Source organism: Microcaecilia unicolor, chromosome 5, assembly GCF_901765095.1.
Source record: "Microcaecilia unicolor chromosome 5, aMicUni1.1, whole genome shotgun sequence".
NCBI classification, from domain to species: Eukaryota; Metazoa; Chordata; class Amphibia; order Gymnophiona; family Siphonopidae; genus Microcaecilia; species Microcaecilia unicolor.
Genome location: NC_044035.1, coordinates 234,549,043 through 234,565,023, shown reverse-complemented (window position 1 = coordinate 234,565,023; position 15,981 = coordinate 234,549,043). Strand labels below are relative to the sequence as shown.

At 42.0% G+C, this 15,981-nt stretch overlaps 1 protein-coding gene across 2 annotated transcripts; it reads left to right on the top strand.

Moving 5' to 3' along the window:
- The first annotated feature begins 6,567 nt into the window (after positions 1-6,567).
- On the top strand, positions 6,568-15,703 carry LOC115471246 (histone H2A, sperm-like). 2 transcript variants are annotated; one of them, XM_030204948.1, is made up of 2 exons: positions 6,568-6,586; positions 15,093-15,703. In XM_030204948.1, the coding sequence occupies exon 2, from the start codon at positions 15,103-15,105 to the stop codon at positions 15,511-15,513; it is 411 nt and encodes a 136-aa protein (XP_030060808.1). In that variant the 5' UTR covers positions 6,568-6,586; positions 15,093-15,102; the 3' UTR covers positions 15,514-15,703. The 2 variants fall into 2 exon arrangements, with proteins under 2 accessions (XP_030060808.1, XP_030060807.1); XM_030204947.1 differs by lacking the exon at positions 6,568-6,586 and adding an exon at positions 6,862-6,960.
- Positions 15,704-15,981: the final 278 nt, after the last annotated feature.

The following is a 15,981-nucleotide window of genomic DNA, read 5'->3' as shown; positions in this document are numbered from 1 at the left end:
AAGCAGGGATAATAAGGAAAGCATATCACTGTTATAAGAGTATGGGAGATTTTAAATGTATGTCTTTGAATGTAAGAGGGCTAAATATCCCCAGGAAAAGGCAGTTGTTATTCCGGGAGCTGGTGAGATTACAAATAGATGTGGGCTTGATTCAGGAAACCCATCTAAAAGCAAGGTATGAATATCTTTGCAGTCATAGGCAATATCCAATCATCCACTTTGCCTCCAGCAAGGATAATACAAAAAGCAGGGGTGTTCTAATTGTGTTTTGGGGTACCAAGCCCTGGGGGATAAAGAAAGTGATAAAAGACAAACACGGCCGATATCTGCTAGTAGTTTTTGAATTAGCAGGCCAAACCTATACCATGGTAAATATATACGGACCCAATGCACAACAGTCGGAATTTTTTAAAGAGCTAGACCAATTGCTCAGTAGGAATATAGAGGGATCCTTGCTACTGGGAGGGGACTTTAACCTTACATTGAACCCAAGTCTGGATAATTCATCAACCGTGGCAAACTATGCTAGACAAGACAGGCGAAATTTTCAGGACTTCCTTACACGCTGGCAATTAATAGATTATTGGCGCAGGGATAACCCCAGAGAACGAACCTATACATTTTTTTCAACAGTGCACCATACTTCATCTAGGATAGATATGTGGCTAGGAGATGCCTCCCTTTTGGGTCGAGCTGAAACCCCGTGGATCATTCCCCATACCTGGTCAGATCACTCCCCGGTTCTATTGCAGATCCGGGGATTGGGACCTGAAAGGCCGAGACCCCTCTGGCGTCTGGATGACGCACTACTGACTGATCCAAACAATGTATCTCAAGTAGAACACTTTATTAAAGAGTATATTAACTTCAATGATAATGGAGAAGTATCTCCAATTGTTTTGTGGGAAGGCCTTAAAGCAGTGATAAGGGGCCATCTGATAGCATTAAAGTCACGGGTGTGGAAGGCTCGCTGTGTGCAGGAAAATGACATTTGCCAGCAATTGGTCGAGGTTGAGGCACTCTTGCAGCGGGGAGAGACAACAGATCTTGCGACCCTTAGGATGCGGGCACATGATCTACGCTCACAGCTACATGACCTTGAGCTAGCCGATATCAATGAGAAGTTGCAGCGGGTACGCCAGACACACTTCGAATTCGGCAACAAACCAAGTAAACTATTAGCCCATAAATTAAAACAACACAACACCAGAAATGTGATAGGAGGGTTGCGGGATGAGGAGGGATCTGTACACTCTGATCAAGAATTTTTGGAAGTGGCTTTTCGGGGATTCTATGAAAAGCTTTATAAATCAGAAATAGCACAGAATCCAGAGGAGGTAGCCAATTTTTTGGCGGATATAGACCTCCCAGCACTTACAGAAGAAGCTGATCAGTTACTGGGCAGCCCCATCACAGTCGAGGAGGTTGAGCAGACGATCAAGGGACTGTTACCTAATAAAGCCCCGGGACCTGATGAGTTCACTAATAAGTTCTATAGGAGCTTTGGGAAGATATTGTCCCCCATTTTGTTAAAAGTCTTCAATTCCATAGACGAGGTTACTGGCCTACCACCGACTTGGAATCTGGCGACCATTACAGTGCTTCCCAAGCCAGGCAAGGATCCCCTCATATGTAGCTCCTACAGACCTATCTCATTATTGGGAGTAGACTATAAGATATTTACTAAGATCTTAGCCACTAGATTGCAGAAATATCTCCCCATGCTCACGCATGAGGATCAGGCAGGTTTCGTACAGAACCACCAAACTTTTGACAACATTAGAAGGACACTGCAGGTAATTCAAGGGGCACAGATCACTAAATCTCCCCTGTGTATACTTTCCTTAGATGCTGAAAAAGCCTTCGACCGTGTCAGTTGGCCCTTTCTTTTTGCAGTACTAAAGAAGGCGGGTATTGAGGGGAGGTTTGCGGTGTGGCTAAAGTCCATATATAAACTCCCGAGGGCAGCGGTGCGAATCAACGGGATCTTGTCCCGCCCCTTTTCTCTCCATAGAGGTACTAGGCAGGGTTGCGCACTGTCACCACTGCTGTTTGCTATGGTGATGGAGCCCTTTGCGGCCAAAATCAGAGCAAACGCTGGAATTCGAGGTTTGAGAGGGGGGGGGGGGGAGATTGAGACTAAAATACTCCTTTTTGCGGATGATATCCTGCTTCTCTTAAAAGATCCCCTATCAGCTTTTCCATTGATCGGAGAGGAAATACAGGCCTATGGGGCCGTATCAGGCTTTAAAATAAACTTTGACAAATCAGAGGCGCTGGACATAAACATATCTAGTACTCATTTAGATCAAGTGAAGATCCAGTTCCCATATAGATGGGCTAATAAATACATCAGGTATTTAGGGGTCAATATACCTCATAGTCTGGCAGAAATCTTTAAAAGCAATTTCCCAGCGAAGGCGTTAGAATTGTTTCGGGAGCTAGAGAGGTGGGAGGGCTTAACACTATCCTGGGTGGGCAGGATTAGTGCTGTCAAAATGATAGTCCTCCCGAAGCTCCTCTACTTATTTATGGCCTTACCAATTGAAATTCCTGAGGACTTTTTCCGGGGCTTGCAAAGAATACTGTTTTCCTTTATCTGGAGGAAAAGGCCGCCCCGGGTTTGGCGGGAGGCGTTGTGTCAATTAAGAGATGGGGGGGTATGGGGGTTCCTGCACTCCGCAAATATTACTTTGCAGCTCATTTACGAATCCTGGCGATCTGGCTACAAGATAGGGGGAAGACATGGGCTTGCATAGAACAGAGTTGGTTAAAGCCGTTCCCACTTAGAGCTATACTTTGGCTACAAAAGCAACAACTGAAAAAGGTAATAGGAGACAGTCCTTCCCTGATCCAATGGCCACTAAACACCTGGTATAGGATTAGGGAGAAATTTTTTCCAGAGAGGAAATATTTTAAACATGCATTCCTTAGATTTACACCCCAATTTGGACCAGGAGCAATTGATAAAGCGTACGAAGACTGGGAGGCCATGGGATTGTATGCATTGGGGCAAATGTGCGAGGAGGGGCAGGTTCCTTCCTTTCAAGTGTTGCGTCAGGAACATGGGCTTTCGCCTCTCCAGGCTTTTCAATATTACCAGGTGCGAGATTTTGTCTATCGTAATGCAGGGGAGGAGCTGAGTCTAGCCGAAACAACACTGGAGAAGGGGTTAATGGGAGGAGGAGACATGGAACTTTGGAAGGCTAAGTGCTTTGAAAATATGCCTCAGAGGTAGTATTTCAAGGATATACAGAGCTTTACTATCCCAATCCCAACCGGTGGAACATTACACAAGAAAATGGGAAATGGCAATGGGGGTCTCCTATGAACCTACACAATGGGCACAGGCCTTTAGATCCTTATTGAGAGTATCGATATCCAGTGCATTGGTTGAAAATGAGCACAAGGTTCTCTATAGCTGGTATTACACCCCCAGCCACTTGACCACTATGTATCGATCGGGCTCTGCTCTATGTTGGCGGCAATGTGGAGAGACGGGAGATATGTATCATAATATGGTGGGCGTGTGATCAGGCGCAAAGATATTGGGAAAAAATAGGGGATTTTGTTAACAGGGTGACGGGTATAAAATACCCAATGACAATGCACACATGCCTGCTACACTTTAAGCCACCAGGAATCAAAAATCACATCCATAGGTTTGCCACACAGGTGTTTGTATCAGGAAAGATGGTCCTGGCATCATGGTGGAAAAAATCACACTTACCTGATTTACCCGTGGTTATAAACAAACTGAGGTCCATTCAGTTGATGTCTAAGCTTACTGCAATGCGTAATGGGCAAATTGCTCAATACCACAAAATTTGGGATTTGTATACTACATGGTCCTCCAAGAATATGGCAGCAGTTATGTTAAACACACAGACATAGGGGAGGGGGAGTTTGGGTGGGGAAGGGGGGGAAGAGGATAGGGTTCTTTTGAGCGATAACAGATGATGATGTTAGATGTTTCAGTTAATGTTTATGTTAGATATGTTAGGTTATAACAAAAACAAAATGGCACTGTAAGATATGGCTATTAGCTTTGTATGATATTGGAAAATGCATAAATAAAAAAAATAAAAAAAAAAAAAAAAAAAAAAAAAGAAAACATGTCTGCTTGTGGTTCATGTCTCACAGCATTGAGGAGGAAACTGTCTAGCCATAGGGGTTCAGGGGCCCTTTTACAAAAGCATGCCAAAAAGTGGCTTGCTGTAGTGTGGGCGTATATTTTGAATGTGTGCTGAAAAAAAGGGGGGGGGGGGGGTTGGGGCAGGGAAATGGACGTGTGGCAAAATTAAAACCAGTGTGCATCTATTTACAGCCTGAGCCCTTAAGTGGAGGAGTGGCCTAGTGGTGAGAGCACAGGTTTTGCAATCCAGAGGTGGCCACTTCAAATCCCACTGCTGCTCCTTGTAATCTTGGGCAAGTCACTTAACCCTCTATTGCCTCAGGTACAAACTTAGATTGTGAGCCTTCCTGGGACAGAGAAATATCCAGAGTACCTGAATGTAACTCACCTTGAGCTATTACTGAAAAAGGTGTGAGCAAAATCTAAATGAAATAAATTAATTAGTCACCCATTGACTTAGTGGTAAGCTGTTTTACTGATATTCAGTTTTGATTTTATGATATTTGTATCTACATATGGAATGCTTTCAAATACATTAAAATGCTGTCAAATACAAATAAAAAAATATATTTTGTCCTCCACCTTTTAAGGCACTGTCTATCCAAATGAAACGGCTTTTGACTTTTTACAGATGGACCACGCATAGGCAGTACACTATTTCTAATAATCTTTTACTATTGCTTTGGGTGTACTTGTGAATCTACCTACTGGCTTCAACCCATATAATGGACTTGATAGCCTTGTACCATCTCCTGTTCTCAACCTAACCTCCTTGCTGCCAACTGAGAATAAACTAAAGTAAGTTGGGAGGGGATATAAATAGAGAAATTCGTCAGGTAATTGTGAATAAAAGCTCATACCACTACATCAGAACTTCCAAGTTACCCAGTTCCAGGAGGGACATTTTAGGTCAATCCTGGATTTCTGAGAACTTCATGCTCTTTTATTATTATTACTAGCCGTTGAGCCCGTAAAAACGGGCTGGTATTGGGGTTTTCCTTCCCCCTCCCTCCCCCCCCCTCCCCGCGAGGTCGCCACCGCTACCATCCCCCCCCCCCCCCGGAGTTGCCGCCATCCCTCCACCTGGCCTGGGCCTTCTCTCCACTACTAAACGTACACATTCATTCGCGGGAACGCAGCACGCACATCAGCTGAGCTGCCATCGGCCCTTCCTTCTCTGCCTGTGTCCCGCCCTCCTGTGATGTAACGTCAGTGAGGGTGGGACACAGGCAGGGAAGGAAGGCCGACGGCAGCTCAGCTGATGTGCATGCTGCGTTCCAGCAAATGGATGTGTTAGTAGCGGAGAGAGGGCCTGGGCCGGGTGGGGGGGAGGAATGGTATCAACCTCAGCAGTGCAGTTTTCCTCTCTGTCCCGCCCTCGTCATCACGTATTGACGCAGGGGCGGGACAGAGAGGGAAGTCTCTACTGCGCATTTGCGAGTGAGTCGGTCACTCGCCGTTTATATGTTTGATTATTATTTTAGTATTTTAATATTGTTTTTTCCCATAATTGTTTTTATAGTTCTACTCATTTGAGCGTGTAATGTATTTCTCTGATGAAGCATCATTTTGTATACATGTTTTAGCTACTTTATTTAAAATATATATTAATAAAAAAAGATTTGAACTCAATGGGTTAAAATCAGGGTCTGCAAGTACCACACTGAGTTCAAAACCAGGGCTGGCAAAAAATTTCCATCCTGGAGCTGGATAACATGGCAGCTCTGTCATATCCCTGAATAAGGCTGCAAACTGGATCCAGATTCATAGGACATAGTTGATTCAGTCCTGGGTTTACCACAATGCATGCAAAGACTTGTAGTCTTGCTTTTGATAGGAAATGCAATGGGGAAAATTCAGAACTACAAATCCCTACAAGCAATGGGGTAAACCCAGGACTGGATCAACCCTGTCCTGACAATCTGGATCTAGTTGGCAGCCTTATCCCAGAATGATTTGAAACAGAGCTGTCATGTTATCCAGTTCCATGAAGGAGCCTTTAGGGTCAGTCCTGGTTTTGAACTTATATCTTAACACAGTGTAGGATTTTTAGTTCTTGATTCTACACATTTAAATCAGTGCTACAGGTCCCATAATATATCAGGATAGGGTTGTCAGAAATCCAAGACTAGCCTAAAATTTCCAGCCTGGAACTAGGTAACTTGGGAGATTATTTCAGACAAGACAAGCTCATTTCTAATGATAAGCTGCCAAAGGTAGAACCAACACAGAGTCTGTGACTCTCTCCACTACAGTAAACCCATGAATGATCACCAAGGCAGAGCTTCCCAATCCTGTCCTGGAGATGGCACATTGCCAATCAGCTTTTCAGGATATCTACATGAATATGCATAAGATAGATTTATATAAATTGGAGATCTAAGCACATACAAATTCATTTCATGGGTATTCATTGGAGATATCCTGAAAACCCAACTTGCTGTGCAGGCGGTAGGACATGTTTGGGAAGCCCTGTACTAAGCTATCCCCTTCTGATATCTGATTTTGTAAGAAAAAGGCAAGGTTTCAACTTATAATGGCATGCAGTTTAGACAGCCAACGCTGCTCATCTTGTAAAGGCTGGCTCAGGTGCAGGAACCTTATCCACAACAGAACAGCTAGAGGTGGGAGAAAAGGTAGGATTGAGTTAGTTCTTTGATAAAACAGGTGGTGTTGATTAAATTTAAAGCAGATGTGTATGGTGCTAATAAGTGATGTTACCTTCTAGTAGTTAAAATAAGCATAGAAAGGATGTGCATCAAGAAAAGAGGGGGTAGTTTGCTTTGAGGGTTTTTATTGGAAGAAGTTTGGTTACATTTTTAAAGGTATGTAATTTGCTTTTAATGTCTAAATTTTTTTGAGTTGTTTTAATTTTTGTCCCAAGATGTTTTACATTGGATTAGATGTTTTTGGGATGTATTCATCTTTTAGAAGGGTTTCTGTAGTGCTATGAGCCTGACCTTTTGAGGCACTTGGTAGACTTGCATGAGAATTAGCCATTTCAATGACTACAGCAACTCTTAAGGATACTTGAAGCAGTGGTTCTCAAACTTATGTTGGGAGCCCAGACTTTTAATGGGTTCACAAGAAACAGGGATGCTATTTCCAGTGAGCTACTCTTCTTTGGGGTCTCTGTCAGCCTCCAATTTATTGTAGTAGCCAATATAGATTAAATATTCACTTTCTACTAAACAAACAAGAAACCCATTTTAGAGATGGGAGGGGGTGGGGGTCCATTTCTGCGTACTAGGGATGAAGAGAACATGATTAGCCCACGGATATCTGATAACCTAGATGGAACCAACTCAGTGTGTCCTTCCTTTCCTGTATTTAATATATTTTCTTATTCCAGCATATCTTCACCCCTTCTCTTCATTTTTGCTGTCATTGTTTTACTTCCACTGGGGTTGAAACTGCACTTAAGAAAAAGCAGGACAATAGCAGGGCTTTGAACACTGTGAGATGATATCCTGTTTCCTCTCTTTCCCCCTCCCCCCCACAATCATGTAGGATGTTAGTGCAGACCTGTTTGCTATCCTAGGCAGTTACCTAGTCTGCCAAGTGGTAGGTTCAGCAGTGGAAGGGTGGAAACTTGATGAGAGGTATCTGTCTTGCTCTTATTTAGCATGTGGTGTCTTGGGACCATACTAGAAAGCAATGGCCTAAAGAAATGCTGTATTATCTCTGTCTTTTTGTAAGAGCAGCGAACTTGGGGGTGGGTAGGGTTACCATATGGCTCCAGAAAAAGGACAGATCGACCAAGTCGGGGTTTTACTTCCATTGCTTTCAATGGAAGCAAAACCCAGATTGGATCAATGTGTAAACATGGTAAAAATGAAAATCTAAATTGGGGGGGAGGGGGGGTGCTCAATACCCTTCCACCTAAGGCTGCTGCTGCTTCTTTTCCTTCCCATCTCTTAGGGCAAAAAAGGAAATTCCCTACCCCATATGTAGAGATGCAGCATCTATTTAGCATATCTGATCTAGTGGGCAGGAGTTCAAAAAATTCATTTGGTTGAGAATATATCCTGGGCTGGACTAAACTTGGTTTGAAACTTAAATCTCCTTTCTAGGTGCTGCAGTACTATCTGCTAGTAAGTAAGGTCTTGGTTCATAAGAAATGAGCTTGATGTGGTAGTTAATATCTGGAAGTTACCTTGGACTCCAAATTAACCTTCTCAACAGAAGTTTCATCAGTGCTCATGTCGGGCATTATGGTTCTTTAGAAACTTGATGTTTGTAGTTAAAATCATGTTTGCATACTCGTTTGGTTCTTGACTGTACTGTAATGTGGTAGCTATATCTAAATCGGAACAAAAATGTAAGAACACTACAGAATATAGCAGCTAGGGCTTTTGTTGTGCCAAATGTAGACTACATCACCCCGCTAATTAAAAAAAAATGGTTAAACTTGTGAAGGAATAACAAAGGGATAAGAATCGGTACAGAAAAAAAAAGAGTCATTAACCAATCCAATTAAGGTTAAGAGATTTAAAGAAAAACCTTTCTACTCCCACACCCCCTCCTACTCATTCTACCCCTCCCCCCTCAGTGGCTTTGGAACACATGAGAACTATACCAACGTTCCTCACAATTCCTCCTTTCTTCCAACAACAAAGGTAATTTGCTTCTCATGTTGAAAATGGACTTTTGCAGGATACCAGTACACCTTATTAGCATGTATTGCAACTAATTTCTGACTGCTGAACAAGGTTTATACTGATAAACCACATCAGCAAGCATGGGGAAAAATGGGTAGATAAATCTTTAGATTCAGACAGCTGATTGTGTATTTATCTTGTTGCATAGGCTCTGAAAAATTAGACAATTGAGTATTGGCTTAAAATATTGATGTCTCTAGTTTTCGGCTTCCTCTCTAGGTTAGCCCAAAACTGCTGCCCATGAAGAACATCCCACTTCTGAAAATATAGAGAATTGTCCACCCTGTAAAGTTTTGTAATCGTTACAGAGGACCCAAATCCTTCAGATCTAATGCCTCTAACCCTTTCCTTTAAAGGGTTAAAAACTACTTTGGCCTATCTCCGAGTAGGGGAGCCAAATGTCTCTAAAATGGTTTGGGCCAACGGGATATAATTCAGCTTATACAGATTTGACATTTTTTTCACCCCCCCACCTCCCCTCATCCTACCCCCCTGTAACAAAACCCTTGTTTATCTGAAAGGGGGAGACTTAATTGAAAAACTACTTTTCTCCAGTCCTGGATTACCTCCTTGCCAGTCAGGTTTTCAGGATATCCAAAATGTTTGCTTACACTGCTTCCACTTTTTTTAAATATGCAAATGCTTCATGCATATTCATTGTAGATATCCTATAAATCTGACTGGCAATGGAGTAATCCAGGCTATAGGGCACCCTTGTTGCACTCCTCTTCCTAACTGAAAAGAGTCTGATTAGAGGGAGCAGCATAAAAGGCTTACACCATCTCCCAAAAGTTTCCACTTAAACCTGGTTGTGGCTTTTTTTTTTTTTTTTTTTAAAGGACCTTGAAAAGACAATTCCACTCTACTGAACACTTTTTTTTTTTTTTTTCTCCCCCATGTCAATAGTGACACATCGCTTTAATTTTGGCTGAATTTTGCATATTATGTTGACTGCACTCCAAATGTTATCTAATCACACTGCCAGTATTTTAGCAAAAAAATGTTCATATCTGTATTCAGAAGTGCTATGGGTCTAACTAGCACATTGAGTTGGGTCCTTTCCCAGTGTGGGTAGGATGACCACCTGTGCCTTGTACATCTAGGGAGAGAGTGCCCATACAGGACACCATTAAATAACCAAGCAAGAAACGGGGCATAATTCTGTGGGGGAAAACCATATTCCTGGCAGTTTTCTCTACCTTTTTTAAGATCTCCTAAAATTACTCTTGTATTTCGTTGATCCTCACTTTTCTCGCTCTGTTTATAGATGGAAGCCCCACTCATCTAAATATTCATTGATTAGCTTGTTGTGGGGAATTGCGTTCAGCAGTAGAATTAATAGAATCTACCAAATTCTGCTGCAATCTGACTAGTGACCACCAGTTGCCCTACGGGGGGGGGGGGGGGGGGGTGGGTCATTTGTCATATCCACCTAGAGTCTGTCTGGGGTGTTAAGCTAGGAGCTTTCCTGGTTTTATTACCATGCTCCATAAATGCCTTCTTAGTGCAAGACAATTCTAGCTGTTATGTCTCCAATAAAGGCTTTTTTTTTAAATGAAATTGCTTATAAACTTTGGAATCTCTCTGCCTTCTATTTGTAATCTATAGCTTTGTTTTGTTTTTAGCCCCTTAATTGGCAATATCCTTTTAAAAATGCTTTCCCTGTATCCCACACACTTAACAGCTATAGGTGTCCTACTTTTTTTGAGCCAACTAACTGTACACTTGTCCTCCATGCCTACACCTCTTTTTGTTCTCCCTTTGTCTCCTGATTTTCAGGTATTACATCATCCCTCTATCTGAAAGGTCTTGCCAAAAGAAATATTCTGGAATAAGAGTTATTCAGGGCCAAGAAGGTAGCCTTTACATAATTTGTTTGTTTCCCTCCATAAGATCAATCAAATCCTATTTGAAAAGTAGAGCATGTAGAGACTCGTAGAATGATTGGACTAGCATCTTACTGCTTCTGGCCTTGCCTCGGCTGTGCTGAGAGTTATCCTAAATAGCAGATGTTTTGTTGCACTCTCTCTCATGACTATCTTCTTAGAAGCAGACACCAAAACTTTTTTTTGTTAGCCAGTAAGATCAGTGCAACAATATTTAGGTGCCCTAGACAAATATTCAACCTATTAAACTTCTAGTCCTCTTTTCATCTAAACTGATGCCAACACCTGTTCAAAACCATCTAGGTAAATGGAAATGGGCTATTTGAAAACTACCCACTTCCCATCCCCATACATTTTTATACTGATGGTTTGGCTGTCAGGAATCTAGTCTGATTTGACTGTCCTAGACATCCAGTTCTGCCTAATGGTTGGGCCAGCCCCATCAACCATTTCTACTTGGGAGGAGCTTGGTTTTTTGTACATCTGATTTTAGATATGCATTTTAAACTGGTTACAATATTGTCAATGTTAAAGCAGATTTTTTGGCATTTTATGAATCGAGAGTTGTACTCGGGCTCCATCTAGTGGTAACAAGTGACTTTTTTTCACTTGCAAGTGCAAAGTCTTCCATGTGGCTGCGTTATTGGTTATCGGTTTTATTAAATTTAGTCTGTGAGGCAGCAGTCAGTTTTAATTGAAACTTTCTCTTTTTTTTTTTTTTCCTGGAGTCTCTTAAACATATTCTATGATCTGAACTGGATCTATATTTAGCTCTAACATGCCTCCTGGACAACAAAAGCCTGCAGCAACCTACTTAGGTTCCAAGTATATTTATTTTATTTACTAGTAAAAAAAAAAAAAAAAAAAGGCCTGTTTCTGACACACATGAAACAGGCACTAGCAAGGTTTTCCTCAGCTTCCCTGCAGCCACCCATGTCCAGCAACCCTCCTCTGGACATGGATCAGCCTGGGTGCTAGACATGCCAGACTAGTGCCCACATTTTACCAGTGCATAATGCTGTGAGGCCCTTACCATGGGAAATGAGCTTGTCCATCAGCAGTGCAAATATCACATAAATGTAGTCAGATGAGGCTATTTCCTAATTCTCCAATGCTCGGATAACAGCACAGTGAACAAAGGTGCCCTTACCACTGGAAACCTTACACCAGCTTGGAGCTGGTATTAGGGCATTTAAAATGCAGTTCCTGGCTATTTCAAAGGATATGACAGTCCTTTTTTGTTTGTCTTTTTTTTTTTTTTTTTTAAAGAGCATATTTTCCAATACTCAACGTGCACGGTAAAATAAAACTAGTACCTCTTAAAATGTGAGCTTGAGCTTCCACTAGGTTGGTGTTGGGTTGTGTGGGTTTTTTTTTTTTTTTTTGCAGTGCTTTTTCTTAAAAAATGTAATGCATCTTCTAAAGATGCATATGAGAGAGACACTGAACCAAAACTGCCTACATGCCAACTGCTGCATCTTCTACATAGTAACATAGTAGATGACGACAGAAAAAGACCTGCACGGTCCATCCAGTCTGCCCAACAAGATAAACTCATATGTGCTACTTTTTGTGTATATCTTACCTTGATTTGTACCTGTCCTTTTCAGGGCACAGACCGTACAAGTCTGCCCCACCTCCCACCACCGGTTCTGGCACAGACCGTATAAGTCTGCCCAGCACTAGTCCCACCACCGGCTCTGCCACCCAATCTTGGCTAAGCTCCTTAGGATCAATTCCTTCTGAACAGGATTCCTTTGTTTATCCCACGCATGTTTGAATTCCGTTACCGTTTTCATTTCCACCACCTCCCGTGGGAGGGCATTCCACTACTCTCTCTGTGAAAAAATACTTTTATTATTGAGTGGTACAATAAAGAATTTGAGTCTACTGGTAAAGCTGCTTGGGGATGGTTTAAGCTAAGCTACACCATACTTTGTCTAGAACAGTAAACATCTGCCTAGCAAAGTTTGGTTCATTTTTGCAGGGCTCCTTGCTCCCCAGTTTGACTGGGCATGAGCACAAGAGCTCTGCTTACCACACAGCTCTTGTGCACTTTACCAGGCACAACCCTCCCCCCCCCCCCCCTTAACTTCCTAATGCTCAATGCTAACCGTGCACAGATTTGAATACTACTAGCGTTCAGCATTATGAAGTTTTGCTGCCTTGTTCTGGTGCTGATTTGTGCTACCCAGTAAAATTTTGCCCAAGGAGCTTCTGACACAAAATGTGTCTTGACCCAGCAGACCGATACCTCAGGGATCCTGGTAGTGTGTGGGACAGGAAACTAATCCCCAACCAAACCAAAGAAGACAAAACTGGCATTCACCAGTTCTGTAGCTCTAGAAAGTGGTGAGGGGGAGGGAAGGTAGCAAGATCTTTTTAGTACTGCTTTGTAGGTGATTGACGTCTTGCAGATCAGCTGCTAAGAAATCCTGTGTTCCATGAACAGCATCTTCACATCTTAAGTGAAACTTGGGTAGATGAACCAGGCATAATTCAGCCAGTGGTTAACCTCTGCTTTCAACATCCCAACATCAACCAAAACCAGGAAGATGAGTGGATGGATAGCAGTCCTGCTTGTATTAGCGAAGGATGGCAACTGGAACTTGCCCCCTTCTGAAAGACACATGGTCCTTTGCTATTTAAAAAAAAAACAAAAAAAAAAACTACTTGCTCTCTTGACCCCTGCCCATCAAAGATATTGCAGCAGGGGCTTCATAAATTCATGAACCCTCTTTCTAATGGGCAACTACCAACAGCCTTAAAGCTACCAGCCAGTCTCTACACTCCATTTCTAGACATTTATTTATTTGTTGCATTTGTATCCCACATTATCCCCCTCTTTGCAGGCTCAATGTGGCTTACAATACATCATGAATAGTGGATACAAGAAGACATTTGGTATTACAGAGGGTTTTGGGTTACATGATAATGATGAAGCATATTAGTAATAAAACAAGAAAACATTATAAGACAGTTTGGATACATGTGGAGGATTTCACATGTGTTGATCTTTGTGATGGGTCTTCAGTAGTTTGCGGAAGCTGGTTAGTTCATGGATCGTTCCAGAATTGTGTGCTCATGTAGGAAAAGGTTGATGCGGGCATTAGTTTATATTTTAGACCTTTACAGTTGGGGAAATGGAAGATTAAGAAATGTGCGAGATTTTTTTAGCGTTCCTGGGTGGTAGGTCTATCAGGTCTGACATGTAGGCTGGGGCATCGCCATGGATTTTGTGAACTAGGGTACACACCTTGAACGCAATGTGTTCTTTGAGTGGGAGCCAGTGTAGCTTCTCACGTAGGGGTTTAGCATTTTCATGTTTAAATTTTCCGAATATGAGTCTGGCTGCTGTGTTCTGGGCTGTCTGGAGTTTTTTTTTTTTTTTTTTTGAGTATTTGCTCTTTGCAGCCAGCGTAGAGTGCATTACAGTAGTCTAGATGGCTGAGTACCAATGATTGTACCAGATTACGGAAGAATGGTCTTGGTCTTTTTTTTTTTTTTTTTTTTTTTTTTTTAATATTCACATTGAGTTGAACAATTTTTTTGGTTTGTGACTTTCAAGAACAGTCTGTGTTCAATAAATGGCTAGATCGTGTCAAACTGGATTCAGGTCCAGTTATGGAACTTTTTTTTTTTTTGTATCCCTACTAGATCTTCACAGAAACCAAGACAGGGTATTTTGCCTCAGTACCAGTAGATATCTCAGCAGCTTTTGGTACTGTGGATCACAATATCATGCTAGCACGACAGTCGGGTATCAATGGAACAACATTTGCTTGGTTCAGATCATATCTCAGATAAGCAAGTCCATACTGTTTGGCAGGACTACCATGGGCACTGACCTGTGGGGCACCACAAGGATCAACTTATCACCTATTTAGTTCAATATCTGCCACTGTCCAATCGGGTATTCATATCCACTGAAGTATTTACCCACAGCCCTGAACAAACTGATTACTTTCTAACATCAGTTCAAGAAAGTGCTAAAACACTGCCTGAACCTAAGCAAAACTGAGCTTCTATGGGTCCCTAACACAAGTAGACATACCTGCCATCAAATTCTCTTTTGGGAAATACAAACTCCCACACTTAGTCTGATTCCCCTCCCCCCCCCCCCCCCCCCCCCAATCCAAGCAGAGCTACTTCTGTCACTTACCACAACAATGCTGCCTTTCCTTACATTGAGGTCTTGTGTGCTTGAACACGTTTTTTTTTTTTTTTTTTACTGCTGTAATTGTCTTATATTGGATATATTCTTGCTATACACTGTGTATTCCTTCAAAACGTCAGTAAATGCAAATATTTCTGTAAGTACTAATATGCCCAATAGTATATTGCATTCCCCCCCACCCCCTGTTGGAGACCAGTTCTACATTGTAATGCTGAATGTCTTTTATCTTTCAGGACAATCACCATGTCTGGGCGTGGAAAGACTGTTCAGAAACCCAAACTAGAACACAAGTCTAGGTCAGCCAAAGCAGGTATAACATTCCCTGTTGGCCGAATTCATCGCCTTCTAAGAAGGGGGAACTATGCTGAGAGAATTGGCTCTGGGGCCCCAATCTACCTGGCAGCAGTAATGGAATACCTAGCGGCAGAGGTCCTGGAATTGGCTGGGAATGCAGCAAAGGAGAACAAGAAGCTGAGGATCTTGCCAAGACACTTGCAACTGGCAGTAAGAAATGATGAGGAATTAAACAAACTGCTTTATGGTGTCACCATTGCCCAGGGAGGGGTCTTGCCAAACATTCAAGCTCCTCTTTTACCCAAGAAAACAAAAGGATCTGCCCAGGCTTCAAAACCTGCAGAATCCCAAGAATTCTAGGACTTGAACATAAACTATATTCTATGCACTTTTAAATAATTCTAGCTTTTTATGGTCATGGCACTAATATACATGAGAACATGTTCCTACCATGTCACTTTTTTTTTTTTTAATCTGGATGTAGTTAATGCGGCATTTATGTGTATTCTTCATGCAAAATAACTTGTAATAAAGTTGAATTTGAAATTGATGTAGCTTTCTGGTTCTTATAAAACCAGTGAACAATTTGGCCCAGCATGTAGGTCAAAGGCAGTAAGTTTGAAGGGTGGTATATAAACTCCTTAATCGGGCCAACAGAGCAGTTATGTTAAAAATATAAAATGTTACCTTACACACACTGATAGTTTGTTGCTGGTAGTTGCCAGCATTGCATTAGTCCTGGGGTGAATTTTTTTTTTTTTTTTAGGAGCAAGAAGGTGTTTCCACAGTGGTTGAATGGGGCAAAAGGAAATCTCCAGGCATAGCACA

Coding starts and splice junctions, on each gene's coding strand:
- LOC115471246 (XM_030204948.1), top strand. CDS start 15,103: ATGTCTGGGCGTGGAAAGACTGTTCAGAAACCCAAACTAGAACACAAG.